Source organism: Rosa rugosa, chromosome 4 (genome assembly GCF_958449725.1).
Source record: "Rosa rugosa chromosome 4, drRosRugo1.1, whole genome shotgun sequence".
Classification (NCBI taxonomy): Eukaryota; Viridiplantae; Streptophyta; class Magnoliopsida; order Rosales; family Rosaceae; genus Rosa; species Rosa rugosa.
The window spans coordinates 56,224,840-56,243,762 of NC_084823.1; the positions used below are offsets into that span (position 1 = coordinate 56,224,840).

Sequence of the window (18,923 nt, forward strand, 5' to 3'; positions counted from 1 at the left end):
CTTTGGCTTCTCCTACACACTGTCAATTGCTCGATTTGGGTAAATGGGTCATTTCACCTTTTTTTTTTTACCCATGTGCTTGCCACGTCAACAACACAAACGGCGCCGTCAGAAATTTTAGACGGAAGTATTACGTTGATGCCAATTTAGGTCTTTGGGTATCATATTGATACTTTTGAGAGTTCGGGTATCAAATTAGCCTTGGCATAATAGTTTGGGGACGATAGCTGAATTTTTCTCCAAAAAAAAAAGAAGGGTAAATGGGTCATTTCACTTTTTTTTTTTTGACCCACGTGCTTGCCACGTCAGCAAACAAACGGCGCCGTAAAAAATTTTGGACGGAAGTATCACGTTGATGCTAATTTAGGTCTTTGAGTATCACATTGATACTTTTGAGAGTTCGGGTATCAAATTGACCTTGGCAGAATAGTTTGGGGACAGTAGCTGAATTTTTCTCTTAATTAAATTGAGAGTTTTGGGGACTCTAAAATTCTTGCTTTAGAGAAGGCAAGTTCTTGACACTCCTTTTGCCTTTTTCAAACACAAACTTGAAACAAAGTTCTTGACGATCACCACTTGTGACGGTGCTAGACAGTATCCCCCTTACAACCACGCCCATCCCCCTCAATGGTTCTTTCCTAACTAAGATGAATTTTCGGTTTCCATAGTACAAAACCTAAATGGCACGTTTACTTATTTGGAATGGAAAATAATCATGAATCGGAGACAAGTGGAATGGGAGAAGAAAGGAATCGGTATTGATTCCGGAGGAATGATTCCTAAACCCATCTCCCCCCTTCGTAATCGAATTCCTGAGTATTCAGGAATCGATTCCTGATAAGGAGGTGGGACCTACATCCATTCTGATTCCTTCATGTGTTAGTAAACGCAGGATTTCTTTTACCCGGAATCATTCCGATTCCTTTATGTGTTAGTAAACGCAGGAATGTTTTTACCCCATAATCATTCCCTTTCATTCCAAGTAAGTAAACGTGCCCTAAAATCCTTTTATCTCCTGGGCCACCACCAGCCCTCACACTCCGAGTTCTTATTAGGCATTCCGCAGATCTCCATCGACTCAGGTCTGCGAAAGTTTTATGTTTTGTGAATTATATCTTATGAAAAACTGATTATGGTTATGCGTAGAATCGGATTGGGAATTATTTGTATAAATTTGGGATTTCAATTCAATTCTATAATTCTTGTGTCCTTGGGTAAACTTTGTGGGGATAAATAACTTTTGATAAAACAGGAATGATGATGATGATGATTCCATGTTGTAGTCTAAATAGTGATCTAATTATTAGAGTAAAGGTAAACGGAGGAAATTCGTCCGAGTGGAAGATCCAGTAGAGAACAAAATAGACATATTCATCCTGTGCTCCGATATTTACTCAAGTAGCTTTCATGGATTTGTCCTTGTTCATTCTCTCCAACTGCTCAAAAGGACTAATTTTGTTGTACTATCTATGTTCAGCTCCGTCCATAACAAGAAGATGATAAACCAGGCAGAAGAAGAAGCAATGTCTCTTTATATCATGATGCAATATGAGGACGGCCCGCACTTTGGATCGTTGTATGAATTTAATTTATGTAAGCAAGACTCCTTTCGACCTTTAGCATGGTTCAGGGAAAGGGATATTAGCCTTCCATTAAGTTGGAAATCTTGCTCCTTGGATACCAATTACGACATATGTCTATTGCCAGATAGTGATCCTTTCCCTTCTGATGATGTGGTGAACCCCTTGTCTGGATATATGTTCAATGTCGATACCAAGAAATGTCATTTAATCAAGCCGCCCGTTGCTCCCAAATGGGACGGACCTGTTGTATCTGCATATGGGAAACTTTACTCTATTACGGATCCATCCTGCTCATCTGTTGTGCCTGCAGAGCCCTCTTTCGAGCGATATGATCCTTACAGGTGTTGTTGGGAAACTCGGAAATCTTTTCCTTATAGTAGTAAATATTGGTCCAAACAAAGGATTGGGGGTCATGCCGTTTGTGATGGACTCATTCTGTATAATATAATCTCTCGTGATGGATTCATTAATCTGTATAATTCATTCTCTTGCTCTAGAAAATATCAAGATGAACTGTGGGCTTATGATGTAACACTGGATGAATGGCTTCCAGTCAGAGTCGAGAACACAGATTGCTATAGTTTCCGAGGACCGGCTGTATGTGCGGACAAGACTATCTATGCGTTATCAAGCAGCTTGGCAGTTATGGCACTCTCTATCACAAGGCATGAAAATCTTGTTACCTGCTCTCTAAAGTCACAGTTTGTTTGTCCAGAGTTTGGGGACTTTCGACCAGGCGCACGGAGAATGGAGCGTTTGATTTATTTGGGTGACCTGAACTTTTGTCTTGTTCAGACTGGATTTCGGTATGACGACATTAGATCCAGTCAATCTCTTAAAATTACCACATTTCACCTTGTGGGAGAAACCAATATCAAAATCGAACGTTCATTCATTTATGAGGTGCCTCTTGAGGGTTGTATGAGATTCACAATTGAACATTGCTTTATCCTCCTTCCCGACCATTTAGTTTTATCCACTTCAATTTAAAATAGATTGCGATTCTTGTTTATTTGGAATGTCATGCATCTTATATATGTTTCTGATTGTTTTATGTCTCAGTACTTTTAAACGCATTGAACCAGAAGAGATAGCTAGTCGCATCAACCTCTTAAACCAAGAAGACAGATACGGCATTGATACTGACTTCATCATCAAGCCGTAAGTTCCTTCATTACCTTTTATGGTTATTTTTCTTTAATTTCCAATAAATTCCAATCCATTTTATACGTGGTGGGATTCTTGTTTATTTGGAATGCCATCTTATATATGTTTCTGATCGTTTTATGTCTCAGTGTTGACTTCATCTTCAAGCCGTAAGTTCCATCATTACCTCTCACGGTTATTTTTTCTTTAATTTCCAATAAATATCGATCCATTTTATTTTGCATGTCATGTCACCTTTACTGATATTATTTTATGACTCAGAGAATATGATTATCTCGAGATCGACCAGCCAAATTATGCAAATATTGAAGAAGAAAATATGTCCTTACAGTAAGTTCCACTTCGGTTCTTTCCCCTTTGATTTTGGATATATTTGGGGTTCCTAGTTTGCGAACTGTTTTTTTTCCTTTTTTCCCTCATGCATTTATAATTTCAATATTGTTGTAAATCATTATGACTATATCATGTATAATAAGTGTAATGGAATGCATTAGGTGAAATGGAATATAATAGGTATAATGGAATGCATTAGGTATTGTGGAATGTGGTAGGTGTAATAGGATTGCTCCATGTTTTGTAGCCTATATAAAGAGACTTCAAAGAAGTAATGAGAACACACATCTCACACTTCATTCTATGCAGCTAACTCTCTCTCTCTCTCTCTCTCTCTCAAGTTCTTGAAAGCAAAGCTCTCTCCATTTTCTGAAACAGTTTTTATGTTCGTTTTACAACACGTTATCAGCACGAATAGCTCTAGCATTCGGATTGCAGATTTCCAAGAAGAGGTGAATAACTCTTGGGGTTGCAGAGAAGAGGCGGTTCATCATTCAATCAACGTCAATCTACCAAGCTCTACAACCAAGTAGGTTTTTCCAAACAAAAACCGATTTTGCTGTTTCATTTTACCTTCTGTTCTCTGTGTTCCAGTATTTATTTGAAATAGTAAATCAACTTCAAAACTCACCAAATTTTGTATGCTGGAACCCTTATGTGTTTAGTGCATCTCTGTAAATTTTCGTATTTTTCTGGGTAGTTTTGCTTAATGTTTCAGTTCGTCTTTCGACTGTTGTTCAGTAGAAGCTGCAATCATGTTTTTGTGATTTTTGTTGAAGCATTATGGACTTAATTTTTTTTTGGTTACACAAATTTGAAATATGCCATTATAATTCCTTATGCTAGAAGCATTATGGGCTAAATTATTACGCGATTATTACATAAACGTTATGCCAGAAGCATTTACTCAATTTATTACCTATACGAAATGCCAAAAGCATTAATGGGATTTGAACCCATTTCCTTAGGTACATAACCCCTGCATTAATTTGTTTCTGTTATGATGTAATAACATATATTGAATTTGGTTATGTTATAATTGTGAATATTAAATGTGGTTGAGTCAGAAGCTCAAATCAAGCCCAAAGCCACAATAACAAACCCGAGCCAGAAGCTCAGGCCCAAGCTACAAGACCATAACAGAAGCTCGCCATGTGTTGCCATGACAAAGACCAATTTGAGCCCAGCAGGCCTACTCTCCCTTTGCAGGACCTAGCAGCCCAGCAGGCCTCACACACCATTTGAATTACGCATGAAAGGCCGGGTCACAAGCCCGCAGACTAAGCCCGATAGGCTTCATTATCAAGCCCACTCCTTTGGTCCAGCAGAATCAAATAAAAGGAAAAATGATTTGATTCTACTGAGATTTGAACCTAGACAACGTGCATGTCATTATGGCTATTGTAAATAGATTCACCATATTTAATGTGTAATTAATTGCCAGAAGCATTTATTCACATAATTGTGTGATAATTAATATGTTATTTTACTAGCATGCAATTAATATCTCAATTGATTTGTGATTTTTATTTATCCAATTTGTGAGATTATTTCAATTTGCTCAATTCAATATTATTGTGTTACTTGTCTAAATTTTCGCACTAGAATATATGTGTAGAAAATGCAGGTACCTAATGAACTAGAAGTTCTAAATGAACCAGTAGTTCATACATATATCGAACTTGTAGTTTCGATAATGCCGTTTAAGAAACTTGAAGTTTCCTTCATAAATTCACCACACACGATAAAACCAGTAGATTTTACATGTCTAATCCGATTTTTCATACTATGTTATAGAACCTGAAGTTCTCATTACTTGCTTATGGATGATATTACCCAAAGCACTAATATTATTTGTTCCTTTCCTGTAAGAAATGTCAAATCTCAACATGTTTGACTTTGTTGCTTTGGAGGTCTCCAGAAGAAACTATCTAAAGTGAACTCAAGATGTGAAAATTCATCTGATTGCAAAGAAGATGAGATCAACAATCAATGCTAACAATGTCGTCATTGAGGCTTTTAATATGAGTGCCATAATTTTCAAAGGAAACATATGGAGAAAACACTCCAAGTTGAGTATCCGATGAAGAGGATACACAGACTCTTTGGGTCGCTCTAGAAGAGCACTTTCACCATCAAATGACCATTTTCTTGCTTGAAGCAAGACATGATTGGCAGAAGGAAAATAGCCCACATGACCGTCAGTCAGGTGGCCAAGGCCCAAGAGGCCAAGGCGCACGTAATCCAGCTCCATATGGCCAAGGCCCATGTGGTAGGAACCATGATGCCATAACTCAGCAAAGCCCGAGTTGAAAGGAACACTGGTCCGGCCCGCTGCCACCAGAATCAGCATGATCTTTGTTATCAATGTGGAGGAATTGACTGCTAGTCCCACACCTGTTGTGCGATAGCCTAAGCAGTAGATGAGTATTACGCCGGTCGTAGAACTCGAAATACCAACTTTATTAAAGGGTCATTTTCTATCGATTCCACACTATAGATCACGGATTTTCAGGCAGTTACTGAACATACCGAGGATTAGAACTCGAAGACATGGGTATAATTGGCCCCTTGTGCCATATCTATTTCATCTTAATGAATGAAACATCTTCGGATTTTGGTGATTTATGTTTTCAATTATTTTGGATTATAGAAATGTGGTTATGTTCGAATATATTTAATTCAATAAACTTATTCATACATGTGATCCATTGAATTAAATAAATGAATAGGCATATTCTGTGGGGATGTTTGTTGTCTGGTTAAAAGTGCTATTACGCACACCATACTCCCAGATCGGAGATATTTTTCAAACTTATTGTCTATTCATACCTCTGTGACAACCGTATCAGGCCAATCCAACCTGATAGAGGGTTATGGCAAAACCCACTATATGTTGTCCAATGGTACTGAACCTACCATTAATGAGGCCTTATAATCTCCACGTTCCAGAAGAACGTTATTGAGTATTAAGGATATTCGAACCAGCGGTTATCACGCTAAAACCACTGAGAAAAATGAGTGTAATATCTTTGCATAACCTCCAAAGTGTGTGGCCAGAAGCGTACATTGGAGAAATTGGAATCTGTTAGCTAGAAGCTAACTAATTCAAGCAACTACTTGCTATGGCATGACCGTTTGGGACACCCAGGTCAAAGTATGATGCACCGTATCCTCAATTCATTGCAGGTGCATCCCCTTCTGAATAAGGGTCTTGTATATAATGACACGCTATGCCATACTAGACCATCATATGCAAAGACTAGTAAATACACCACCATTTTTCTGCACAGAATGCAAGGGAAATTTGTGGACATATATATCCAACCACCATGTGGACCAGTTAAATATTAATGGTTTTGGTTGATGTATCGACAAAGTGATCACATGTTACACTATTGTCCACAAGAAAACGCTGCTTTTGCTAAACTCTCACCCAGATCATGAAATTGAGGGTTCACCACTCAAATTATCCTATAAAGTCTATAAGACTTGATAATACCGGAGAGTTTACATCGAAGTCTTTCGATGGTTATTGCATATCCCTTGGGATTGATGCTGAACATATAGTTCCCAATGTTCACACCCAAGATGGTCTCGCAAATAGAATCTTGGAAATGCGCACCAAGCTTCTAGTTTTTGAGTGGGGCTATGCAATCTTGCATGCAGCTATGTTGGTCCCGTTGAGGCCCACTGCTACCCAACCTTACTCCGCGTTACAGTTGGTGACTGGGTACGAACCTGATGTTTCGCACATACGCGCATTTGGGTATGCAGTCCGCCTGCCAATTGTGCCGTCACAACGTACAAAATTGGGTCCTCAACGAAGGATGGGCATATATGTCGGTTATGAATCCTCATCCATTATACTCTTTTTAGAGCCCTTGACAGGCGATCTCTTTACCGCTAGATTTGCGGATTGTCACTTTGATGAGACAGTCTTCCCGCCGTTAGGGGGAGATAAGAACGTTACCGTTCCGGATGAACGACGTGAATTGACATGGAATGTCCCCACTATGTCTCATCTCGATCCTCGAACTGCACAATGCAATAATGAGGTACGAAGAATTCTAGATCTACAGAGTGTAGCCCAAAATGTGCCAGACGCTTTCTCTGATCTAGCTAAAGTGACGAGATCACATATACCTGCTGCAAATGTGCCTGCAAGGATAGATGTCCCTGTAGGACGCGTCGTCCCAGATGGACGAGGTACGACCATGGCAGCTAACCAGTTACATGTCCCTGCCCAGAAACGAGGTAGACCATTAGGTTCGAAGGATTCCTATCCCCGAAAGAGGGTAAAACCGGCACAAACGAATCCACTAGACATCGCGATGTCAACTGATCCATCTCACGAGATAATTCCAGATTATGGGTCCGTCCTAGAAGAGACAACGTTGGGGGATGATAGGAGCATAAAGTGCGACGATATTATTGAGTATATGCCCCATTTTAGACTTGTTTCTCCCTTAAGTTTCGTGTTTTGAGTCATCGAGTCAGTTTAAGAGTCTTGTACAGTGTTTGGCGTAAAATAGGCGCAAAATGCGAAATTTATGAAAAAAAATCCTAACGGGATCAGGATTCCTTACCGTCGACGTTTTTGCGGTCTTTACATTAATTCCCTTTATTTTCTCTTAAAAAAATCTGTATGCAAGCTGTTTGTTGCCTTACAATTTGTTCTCTTGCATATACTTGAGTGTGAAGCTTTTAAGCATAGCCATTTCTGAGAGAAAAATCGAGAGTATGCCTTGTGAGTTTGGATTGGACTTGTTCGAAACATGCTATCATTCACTGTATAACTTAAGTTCTCCACATCTTACTTAGTCATATGAGCGTTACATGTTTATTAACCATGGAATTATCTATGCGATTTTGATTAAGTGTTTAACGTGAAAGCCATGAGTTTGGAGTCTCTGAGACAACAGTTAGGGGTAGTAGAGTCATTTACTTGCTTTTTGTCGAGTCTTTGTTTTGTTTTGTATTTCTGTTTTGCTAAGGGACTAGCAAAAGCTAAGTGTGGGGTATTTGATAGGAGCATAAAGTGCGACGATATTATTGAGTATATGCCCCATTTTAGACTTGTTTCTCCCTTAAGTTTCGTGTTTTGAGTCATCGAGTCAGTTTAAGAGTCTTGTACAGTGTTTGGCGTAAAATAGGCGCAAAATGCGAAATTTATGAAAAAAAATCCTAACGGGATCAGGATTCCTTACCGTCGACGTTTTTGCGGTCTTTACATTAATTCCCTTTATTTTCTCTTAAAAAAATCTGATATTCTCCACCTTTTTGTAGGAAATTTAAGACGTTTGACCAAGCAATGAAGAAGGGAAATAAAGGAGAAAGACGTTTCAGCTGGAAAATAAATAAAAGAGAAAGACGTTTTCAGTTCGGGAATAAAGGAGAAAGACGTTTCAGCTGTTAAAAGACCCCATTATGAGAGGAGTTAAGGCCATAAAGGAGACGTTTTCAGTTGGAAAATTAAAGGAATTATGATGCAATCCCATCCGTCCAATGATGAAGGGTATGATCGACAAAAGCCAACCAATGCTCCCCTATAAATAGGCAACGTCCAGAACAGAATTTCCATCACTTCCTGGCCAAATACTATTCCAAGACTGCCCAATTCACTCCTTAAACTTCCAACAACTACAAGACCGTGACCACCATCCATCCATCAATCTACGAAGTTCTTAGGCGCTGAGTCAAGGACGCTCCACCACCATAGCAGAGACGAGTTCATCACCTTGTTGCCAAGCCGCTGAGGAAAACTTCAAAGTGTAACTATGACTCTACTCACAATTTTTGTTTCGGTTTTGTGTGTTCGGATTTGCGAGTTGTGTAATTGGAGACATGAAATTTTCAGAATATTTTTATTAATATTTTTGAGATTTTCAATTTATTATTGAGTTAATTTCGAGAATTCTTTTATGATGCATGTTACAATCTTGTGCCCTTTTATGTGTTTAGGTAATTTTCAGAGTTAGGTTCATAAGTTTGCATGCTAGAATCACGCTGAGTATTCTTGTGTGTTTGCTTAATTTGCCAAGGGTAATTGTTATTTGTTAAGGCGCTGAGTTAAACAAGTAGCAATTAGTTCTAAAAAGTGGTAAAAATCATGCTTTAATGATTAAACGATTCTGGAAATTACGTGTTAAATTCTATGAGTAATGGTTAATTTGCACGTGTGAGTTGATTCGAGGGTTAGATAATACTACTAGTTAAGAGAATTACGCTGAGTGTTTTCGAAAATTAGTAGTATTAGGCTTGGTAAGGACTTTTCCGATCCAAACCTACATTAGAACGAATCAGATAAATGGATTGATCCGCTGAGGCTTTTCATTTGGGCTCTTATCTAAGCGTTTAAGATGGGCACATTTTTGTAGCATGTTGAAATGGATTTTCTGTTTTTACACTTAGTAATTTCTGAGTGGTATTGGTCTAGGTTAGGGAAGTCGATCATTGTATATAGTTTTATTTGTTTTGTTTTTATTTTAAATAGATTAGGAACCAAATCTCAAAAACCCCATTTTATTCTTTTATTTGTTAATTGACCTTTTTGTGTAGGTGTACCCTACAATCCCCGGACTGAACGATCCCTGCTTATCCTATACTGACAACTACATTTTTGCAGGGTTAAATTGTGAGGCTATTTTAGCCGCATCAGGGGACGCTCCAACGTCTGAACCCACTCACGAGAATAGAGAAATCTCGATAAATTATGCATGCTTAAGTGAGATTTGGAATTGGAATGAGATTATCATCGATGATGTGTTTGTATTTGAGGTGGCCACCGAAACTAAAACAAGCGATGAAATCGAACCTTGCTCCGTTGATGAATGTCAACGAAGCAACGACTGGCCAAAAAGGAAATAAGCAACCCAGGTCAAATTAGATTCCTTGACAAAGAGAAATGTGTTTTGGGCCTGTTGTTCCTACACCTCCCCATGTTAAACCTGTAGAATTTAAATGGGTATTTATAAGGAAGAGTAATGAGAAAAACGAGATTGTGATACACAAAGCTCGTCTAGTGGCACAAGAATTTTCTCAACGCCCTGTGATTGATTACGAGGAGGCGTATTCTCCCGTAATGGACGTCATAACGTTCCGCTACCTTATCAGTTTGGTAGTTTCCGAAAAACTGAATATGCAGCTTATGAATATGGTCACACCTTATCTCTATGGGGATCACGATACAGAGATATACATAAAAGTTCCTGAAGGACTTAATATACCCGATGCAAATAGTTCTAGACCACGGAACACGCTCTCCATTAGTTTTGAGGCGTTCACTTTATGGATTGAAACAATCCAGACGGAGGTGGTATAACCGTCTAAGTGAATATTTGATCGGGATGGGATATGTGAATAATAAACTATGCCCATGCGTGTTTATTAAGGAAACAAATTCCGGGTTTGCAATTATGGCTGTCTATGTCAAAGACATGAATTTGATTGATATTCCTGAAGAGATCAAGGAAACTGCAAAGCACCTGAAGTCGGAATTTGAGATGAAAGGCCTTGGGAGAACAAATTATTGTCTCGACCTGGAGCCCGAGCAAAGTGCAGATAAAATTTTGGTCCATCAACCAAATTACATCCAGAAGATGTTAATATGCTTTAATAAGGATAAAAGCAAGCACACCCATGGTCATCCGAAGTCTAGAGAGAACCGTATCGTCCTGCAGATGATAACGAAGAGATATTGGTGCCAGAAGTCTCATATCTAAGTGCAATAGGCGCATTATTGTACTTGGCTCAATATCCTAGATAGGACATCTCATTCGATGTGAACTTGTTAGCTAGATATAGCTTTGCGCCAACACGCCGCCACTGGAATGGCATAAAAGACATTTTTCGCTACCTTAGAGGTACAACGGATATGGGCTTATTCTATCCCTACGCATCAAGGAATGGATCAAACCCCCTTGATCCTCAGAATGATGCTCGCCTTGTTGGATATGCTGATATAGACTATCTATCAGACCCGCACAAGGCACGTTCCCAAACTGGCTATGTCTTTACCATTGGGAATACTACAATTTCTTGGAGGTCTACGAAATAGACACTTGTTGCTACCTCTTCGAATCATGCTGAGATACTAACTCTTCAAGAAGCAGTATGTGAATGAACATGGCTAAGAGCCGTTACAAAGCATGTTCGAAGCACATGTGGACTGCATTCCACCACTGATGAACCAACCATTATCTACGAGGATAATGCTGCTTACATAGAGCAGATGAAGACGGGTTTCATCAAAGGAGACAACACCAAACATATTGCACCGAAGTTCTTCTTCAATCAGCAACAACAGGAGCATCAGAAGATTGAGGTCAAGCAGATTCGATCTGAAGACAATCGTGCAGACCTCTTCACTAAGTCACTACCAAAGTCTACATTCCAGAAGCATGTACAAGGTATTGGTCTACGTAAGTTATCTGAATTACCTAACATGTAATTTTCAGGGGGAGTTGAAATCAGGGGGAGTATCCAGAAGCATACCCACTTGACCATCGTGTACTCTTTTTGTCCTTCGTCCAGGGTTATTTTGTCCCACTGGGTTTTGTTACCTGGCAAGGTTTTAACGAGGCACATCTTTAACATGGTCACCCCACTTACATTACATCCTGAAGATGCTTTGATTCCACATATATGCATTTGCTCATCTTTTTTCCTTTGACCACGGGTTTTTCCCACTGGGTTTACCGGGCAAGGTTTTGGTGCAGCAATCTTAATGCATCCCTCCCGTAGACATACTATCTACTTATGATGCTGATAATAAGACTTCACCTATCTCCAAGGTTTTTGATGAGGCAACTTAGAAGCGCACAACCTAAGCAACACTATTGACATGAAATATCCAAGGGGGAGTGTTGTAAATCATTATGACTATATCATGTATAATAAGTGTAATGGAATGCATTAGGTGAAATGGAATATAATAGGTGTAATGGAATGCATTAGGTATTGTGGAATGTGGTAGGTGTAATAGGATTGCTCCATGTTTTGTAGCCTATATAAAGAGACTTCAAAGAAGTAATGAGAACACACATCTCACACTTCATTCTATGCAGCTAACTCTCTCTCTCTCTCTCTCTCTCTCAAGTTCTTGAAAGCAAAGCTCTCTCCATTTTCTGAAACAGTTTTTATGTTCGTTTTACAACAAATATAGATATATTGCATGTGTTCATATCTCTAGCTAATGTTAACTCTCTTCATTTTAACTCATTTTCAGAGGTGGACCTCATTTCAAAATTAACTTCGTGGACTCATTGAGAGATTTGTTGGCAATGGCATTGGCCAATGGTTTGCTCAGAAGAGGACTTCCCGCAGCTTCCAATCTCATGCCGGACCAGAAGGTATGGCTGTGTGTTTTTGCTGAGGACAGCAACCAGGATGATTTTGTCAAGGCGGTAAAGTCATTGTGTGAGGAGTATCATGTTAAGTATCTGACAATTGCCAGTGCTAAAACTCTTGGACAGTGGTCTGTGGTGAGTAAAAATATTTTTCCTTAGTTCCTTGCTTTAAAGTACTTAAATTTTACAATAATCTTTGCCTGTTACATCCATGTATTCTTACTGTCATTTTCATCAATAGTTCCATGATTAATCAGCTTTTAATTAAGAACAAATTCAACTCTCTTCAACTGCTTTTCTTTGCCAATAAATAGTTTATGTATATGTTTCTTTGCTTCCGCTCTGATGAGTTCTGGTGTGATGTGGTTGGAGGACCAGAAAATTTCTTGCAGTAGCTAATCTTGAAGTCTAGTTCTCTGTTATCATTTTTGTTGAGCCTTTGGGCCTATCCTAGCTTTTTGTTACTTTAATAATCTCTACTGTCACAGTTTGGTAATAAGGATTCTGAAGGAAAGGCAAAGAGGGTGGTTCGTACGTTGCTCTTGCGTTGTTATTGAGGTAATTTTTACATTCATTTGAGTGTGTTAATTGCCATTGTTATCTCTTGTAGCTATGTCTCTGGTGGATTTGGGGTCAAATCCATCCAAAGTTTGATGATCTCTCAGATACATTCAATTGCCTAGGTTTTAGTTTTCTACCTTGATGTCTATGATTTGCAGGAAGGCATATATGAGACGGAACTTCATAAAGCAGTTTTGGAGGTCTGGAAGTCTCTCCCATCAAAGCTGGAAGTGCTGGAAGAGTCTGGACTGTGTCGCCCTTTTGCCTAGGATTGTGTTCTTTAGATGGTCCAAGACATATAAGGTGCTAAAAGTGACAAAAGAAATGCGAATACCGTAAACTCAAAAGAAGAAGAGCGAAAACACAAGAAATTCTCATGTACTCCCTTCTCAAACCAAAAATTAACGACTATGGATCTCAGATGATACATGCTTCAGAGCTCCAACAATATCGACAACCAAAATGGTGTCTTGAGAACAGAGGCTCCCTTGTCTTCTCCACCAATCTCAAAGACTTGAAGTAGTAGTAGTTAAAGCTTACATCTCATTGTTGGAAAAGAAATTGTTACATGGTAGACAGCACATTATTTTGGACTTCGAGCAATTCAAAAAAATTTAGTTACATACTTATTGACAAGAAAAATAAGAAAATGAGTCATTATAGATCATGTCACTAAATTTTTTACGGTCCGGGGCCTCCGAATAGGAGAGTCTCCACAAGATCGCGTCATACGGTTTGAAAGCTCTGCAATGCCCAACTTCTGCATTTGTTCAAGGTCATCTCTGGAAAGCTCATACTGAGACTTCCACCAGCTACCACACTTTGATAAACGAAAACAGGCTGTGCAACCAAATCTTTGTATTCTGAAGTGTACCAGTATTTTCTAAGACCTTCCACAATCGCTATTATGATCTTAAATTTCTTAGTTAAGTTCCGAAGGGCTTGTGCATATAGAGCATGTGACTTGTCCTCTGGTGCAGGCTAGAAAATTCATTCTGATTTAAGATGGGAAGCCGCCCAGCATCATTAAAACGAATTCTCAGTCCCTCCATTAGTGATTACATCTATAGCCTCACCTCTCTCTCTTTCTCTCTCTCTCTCTCTCTCTCTCTCTCTCGGTCTTTGTGTTTTGCCAGTATTGTATTTATCTTTGTCCTTCATTTTCTTGTTTTACTATATTTATCCTTGATCCTTCTTTCATTTATTTATGTTTTTTGGGTAATATTGTAGCTATGAAAAATTTGACCTTGATTATGCATTTCTTGCTTCTGCAGAACTAGTTTTTTTTTTTTTTTTTAATTTATTCATGTGGTTGAGCTGGCGGGAAGAGTCACATGTAGTTGTTAGGATTAGCATAATGTGTGTATTGCAGCTCCAGTACACGAAGCCTCGGTTTCAAAAGAATAGGATGTTGGTACTCCTGTTCGAGTACTTAATAAGCTATTTGCATCTGTTGAAGTGTTGTACTCTCATGAATTGTCGAAGCACTTTTGCTGATACTACACTTCTATTGATGTTGGTGTCTTCTAGCAGATAAATGGGATTCCTTATAATATCTGTATGGTTCTTTCAAAACGCCTTCCAGTATCTTCCTCTCTGATATTTTTGTTCCTGCAGAAAATCGAGTATGAGGATGAACAAGCCTCATAATTAATCTGAGCTTTCACGGCTGGCTGGGATCCTATTCTCTGGGAAACTTGCAGCATTGATTTTTTCTTATACGTTTTATATCTTGATGTTATAGATCTCGGATCAATTGGCTTTACTATTCAGTTGTTATGCCGAGCCTTGTGATTTGGACACGGCATGTTGAAATACTTCTCTAGCTCCATTTTAAAGCTAAGATCATATTGGGACACCAAAGTTCTGATTTGTTTGTTATCATCCAGTGTTGCAGTAACAAAAACAAAGGTTTCACTTTGAACATTGCTCTGAATCTGAGTAACCTTCCATATATGAACTCATTGCATAAATTTGATTCCACATCATGATTAACTTTTCCGGTTGGAACTCTTGTGAGAGTTGCAAATGTGTTCTTGTTTCTTCATGTCTGTGATAACACAGCCAAAGGATTGGGATACTCTTATCGTTTTTCTTTCAAGTAATCTAGCATGTTTTTCTGCCACATGCATTACCTTTTAAGGCATAACACCATGGCTCTTGTCCTCCCCTTCGGAATGCTTGTTGCCACTAGAGAAACACACATGAACCACCTTGTCGGCAAATCATATGAATCACCTTGTCGGCAAAGCAGACTATTAAGACCACAGCTTTAATTACAAATAATTGACTAATTGCTTCATGCCAAAGCGACGACTATTTGACAACTATAGAATTCGTCACCATCCATCACCATCATCACTTCATCAGATCCTAATAGTTTTTTCAGAGCCAAAGATAACAATAATGAAGAATCCAGATACAAAACAATCCCCAACTAATGAGAATGAAAGCCCTACTACCTCTATACACGTTACACCCTCTATGCCAAGATCGTCGCATTTGTATTTCGGTGATAAATCTGATTTCTTTGAATCTTACTACCAAGAACAAATTGAAATATGGAAGCTGCACTTGATAAAGTTTCACATCTTTGGTATATTCTGCAAGTCGTATGAAGTAGAATACTTCTGTAGTAATACTTGTAATGGACGTTTGCTCTAAGCACATACCACAAACAGATTGCCTTCATATGGCCTTGTTTCATGTTGGTTGCTCAACAGCACAAGACTGCGAACAAACTCAAAACTTTCTGGCGGATATTATGCTACAGATCTGGGAACAAAAGAATTGCATCTTAAGTTAATACGCGGGACCATAAGAGCTGAATTATACAAGGTATCCAATTAATGGTGGGAAAGCCGAAAATGACAGAAGGGATAATAGTCAACAATACCTGCTGATTAAACGGGCTAGCGACGTGCCACCTCTGATATACCTCTTGAGTCGGTCCGAATCTCTGCCAAAGGGTTTACAATGAACCCACTCCTGTCCTGGAACCGAAACCTTCGGTTCTCCAGCATAGATGTTTCAGCACTGCCATTCTTGTCAGCTCTGTAACGCAAGGCTGCTGCAGATGCAGCCCTGGAATTAGAAAACCTTGAGATTGAGTACCTGCCTTCTGTTTTCTTCCAGAACTTGGAGCTCCAAAAGTCACCACCAGGTAGCATGCAACAAGTTTTGCTACGCGACTCGAGATTAGTCATCCTTCCACTTGACAAAGCCAAATCATAGGAGATCTCATCCAGAGCTAGCTCTAGCCCATGTACGCGTGTTTCCAAAGAATGCATTCCATTTTGTGAGCTGCCAATGAATTTCTGATGTAACAAAGGAGATGGGGAAAATGATTAGAAGCCATTCATTGAAAATGCACGACAAGAACAAGGATGACTCCCCCTGCCTAATACCTATGATCTGTCAGAATATTTATGCAGCTAGACCAATAAATATGAACAATTGACTCTTGTATGAAAAAACATTGCACTCTTTATGCTACAAACTGATGTCATAAACCACAGAATTTCATAACTTCCTTCTCTACAGTAAGCTACATATAACTAATCAAATCACTTTGAGAGGAAGCTCAATTTTCAAGTAGTGAAAACAAACCTGCAGGAGATCAAACAAATTGGACTGCTGCTTTTCAATCTGGATAAGTTGACTGCGGATCAGGGACAAATCCTCACACTCTCCGTGGTTCTTATGGATATCCGGTGTAGCACTACTCACAACAACTGTAGATTCTGAGCTCTCCTCATGATATGGAGCAACACGAGATCCTGCCCTCGAACCACCAAATTTGTGCACTTTGTTATCAGAAGTCTTTTGGAATAAGGCCCGTTTTGTTTCTGGCTTTGAAAATCTACTCTTTTCATTGATCCTTTCTGGGACATTTTCATCTCCCTCCATATAACCATCACGGAAAGCCCCTGGAGCATTAGTAGCAGCAATCTCAACTTCCATATCTAAACCCTTCTTATGGCCTGGCTTTCGAAACATTGATGAAGTCTTCTTCTCATTACTTTTGAAAGGGCTTCTCTTCCTAGCAGTGGTAGCATAAGAACTATCCGGTGGAGTCGATCTGTTAGCCGAGATGTGTTTCTTCTTCAACTGAGAAGCTTCAACACCAGAAGCACCACAAATTCTGGGCCCAGCCGGATGCCTTCCATCACTTGCATTCTCCGGACCTATCAAAAGACCAAAATCCAATTCAATACACATCAGAGACTCAAAATCTCCTTACCAATGAATTATAAGCCATGATCTGACAACAATAAATAACTTTTAAGCTAATGTGATCATAACATGAAGTACAGTAATTTATGTTACATTAGATCTAAGATCCATTTGTCATTCATTTAATACCTCTGGAAGAAGCATTTGAGTCCACCGGCGGCGGAGAAGCCTCGTCGGAAAGATCAGGAATCTGCTTCCAAGCTTCCACCATCTGATTCATAACCTCCCTAACACCCTTCACCTATTCACATTTCCAAACCAGAATATTATACAAACTAAACAAACACAACTTCAAAAACAAATATGCAGAAAATGAAGATCAAACTTTTACCTTATCAAATTTCCGACTCTCGAAAGTTCTCAAAGCGCCAGCTTTGAATTCGGACAACGAGTCTCTCTCTGCAACCGCCAGCTTCGCCAAGCCTTCGGCCGCCGCCTTCCTCGCCGCCCAGTCATCGGAGCTGAGGAAGTTCACCAAGCAAGGAACCAAGTTCTTCAGAGCTCCTTGACCGGACGCGCCGCCGGACTCGATCACACTCCCGATCAGCGTCAACAGCGCCGGCTTGGCCTTAAAGCTGTCGCTCTTCAGTAACCTCTCGAACTTCGGCAACAGCTTCGCCAGCCTGGCCGGCTCGGGGTCGGCGGCGGCGTCGATCGCCGAGGCCAGGCAGAGCGCGGCGCCGATCTGCGAGTGCACGTCCTGCTCCGTGAACAGAGCCTCGGCCAGCGGCTTCGAGAACGAGCTGAACGGCGGCTTGGTGACGTGGCAGGAGAGCGAAGCGACGGCGTTTTGGCAGGCGGATCGGACGGCGGAGTCGGGGTCGCGGAGGCGCTTGGTTATGTTATTAAGCATTTTGGACAGGTGCGGCGCCAGCGCGTCGCCGTGGGTTTCGGAGAGGACGGCGATTAGGTGCACGCATTGCTTCCTCACCGGCGACTTGTCGGAGGCGTCGGTGGAGTGGATGCATGAGAGGAAAGTCGGCACGGTGGTCGGGTCCAGAGTCCGGGCTATGGAGACTAGCTCCGTCGCCGCCAGCGAGTGCGTGTCACGGTCGGAGAGCTTCGTCAGGCAAGTGAACACCTGGTGCTTCAGATTCTGCGCCGGAGGCATTGCGGATATGCGGCCGTTACTTCGGGTTTGGAATCGGGTCGGGTTTACGGTTCCGGCGGCGGAGGTTCGGGAATCTCCAGCTGCATTGCTGGAGGTGTGGCGGTGGTGGTTATGGAGGGCTCTTTTTTCGAGTCGTGTCTTGTCCTTTATAAACTGAAAGAGAGTCGTCACGGGAATTTTAATTAATGCTGCGGTCAAAACGGCGTCGTCAGGGGTCCGTTATTCGTTAATTGTGGGTTAAAGAGTGATAATGACGCCGTATAAGGGGTTTACCTTTTTTTTCACTTCACTCAAGGGCAGTTTAGTCATGTTTGGCTTTACTTAAGTCCAGGCTAATTACGACTAGAGAGGTGAGGATCTGGTGCGGACGAGTTTGTGTGAGCTCGACACTGTGTCGAATATGATTGGTTGTAATAAAGAGGCGGGGGAGGTAGTGGTCAGGTGGAGGAAGGACCACGGTGCAGGAGAGAAGTAAATTGGGGGGGGGGGCACGAGAGTGCACGTGAAGAATTATAACGCGGGGAGTTAGTGCGCGCGGGGGTAAATTTTGGTGTCACGTGACGGTTGTAGGGGTTAATTATG

The 18,923-nt window shown here is 40.4% G+C and overlaps 2 protein-coding genes across 2 annotated transcripts; one reads left to right on the forward strand and one right to left on the reverse strand.

Annotated features, from left to right (window-relative positions):
- The first annotated feature begins 1,052 nt into the window (after nucleotides 1-1,052).
- On the forward strand, nucleotides 1,053-14,793 carry LOC133743058 (small ribosomal subunit protein eS12z-like). Its single transcript, XM_062170795.1, has 7 exons — nucleotides 1,053-1,082; nucleotides 1,478-2,744; nucleotides 2,879-2,899; nucleotides 3,012-3,080; nucleotides 12,313-12,568; nucleotides 12,922-12,991; nucleotides 13,153-14,793. The coding sequence occupies exons 2-6, from the start codon at nucleotides 2,602-2,604 to the stop codon at nucleotides 12,988-12,990; spliced, it is 558 nt and encodes a 185-aa protein (XP_062026779.1). The 5' UTR covers nucleotides 1,053-1,082; nucleotides 1,478-2,601; the 3' UTR covers nucleotide 12,991; nucleotides 13,153-14,793.
- Nucleotides 14,794-15,208: 415 nt separating this feature from the next.
- On the reverse strand, nucleotides 15,209-18,491 carry LOC133743057 (TORTIFOLIA1-like protein 3). The gene is made up of 5 exons (XM_062170794.1): nucleotides 17,562-18,491; nucleotides 17,360-17,471; nucleotides 16,604-17,181; nucleotides 15,891-16,311; nucleotides 15,209-15,769 (listed from the first exon to the last, which is right to left on the reverse strand). Exons 1-4 carry the CDS (start codon nucleotides 18,339-18,341, stop codon nucleotides 15,907-15,909), a joined length of 1,875 nt encoding a protein of 624 aa, XP_062026778.1. The 5' UTR covers nucleotides 18,342-18,491; the 3' UTR covers nucleotides 15,209-15,769; nucleotides 15,891-15,906.
- Between the last annotated feature and the right edge of the window lie 432 nt (nucleotides 18,492-18,923).

Bases quoted from the DNA above. Each gene is read 5' to 3' on its own strand.
- LOC133743058 (XM_062170795.1), top strand. From the start codon at position 2,602: ATGTCATGCATCTTATATATGTTTCTGATTGTTTTATGTCTCAGTACT. The intron at 2,745-2,878 runs GTAAGTTCCTTC...TTTATGTCTCAG, and splicing joins ACTGACTTCATCATCAAGCC to TGTTGACTTCATCTTCAAGC. The intron at 3,081-12,312 runs GTAAGTTCCACT...ACTCATTTTCAG, and splicing joins GAAGAAAATATGTCCTTACA to AGGTGGACCTCATTTCAAAA.
- LOC133743057 (XM_062170794.1), bottom strand. From the start codon at position 18,341: ATGCCTCCGGCGCAGAATCTGAAGCACCAGGTGTTCACTTGCCTGACG. The intron at 17,472-17,561 runs GTAAAAGTTTGA...AAATGTGAATAG, and splicing joins AGAGTCGGAAATTTGATAAG to GTGAAGGGTGTTAGGGAGGT. The intron at 16,312-16,603 runs GTTTGTTTTCAC...TTGTTACATCAG, and splicing joins ATTTGTTTGATCTCCTGCAG to AAATTCATTGGCAGCTCACA.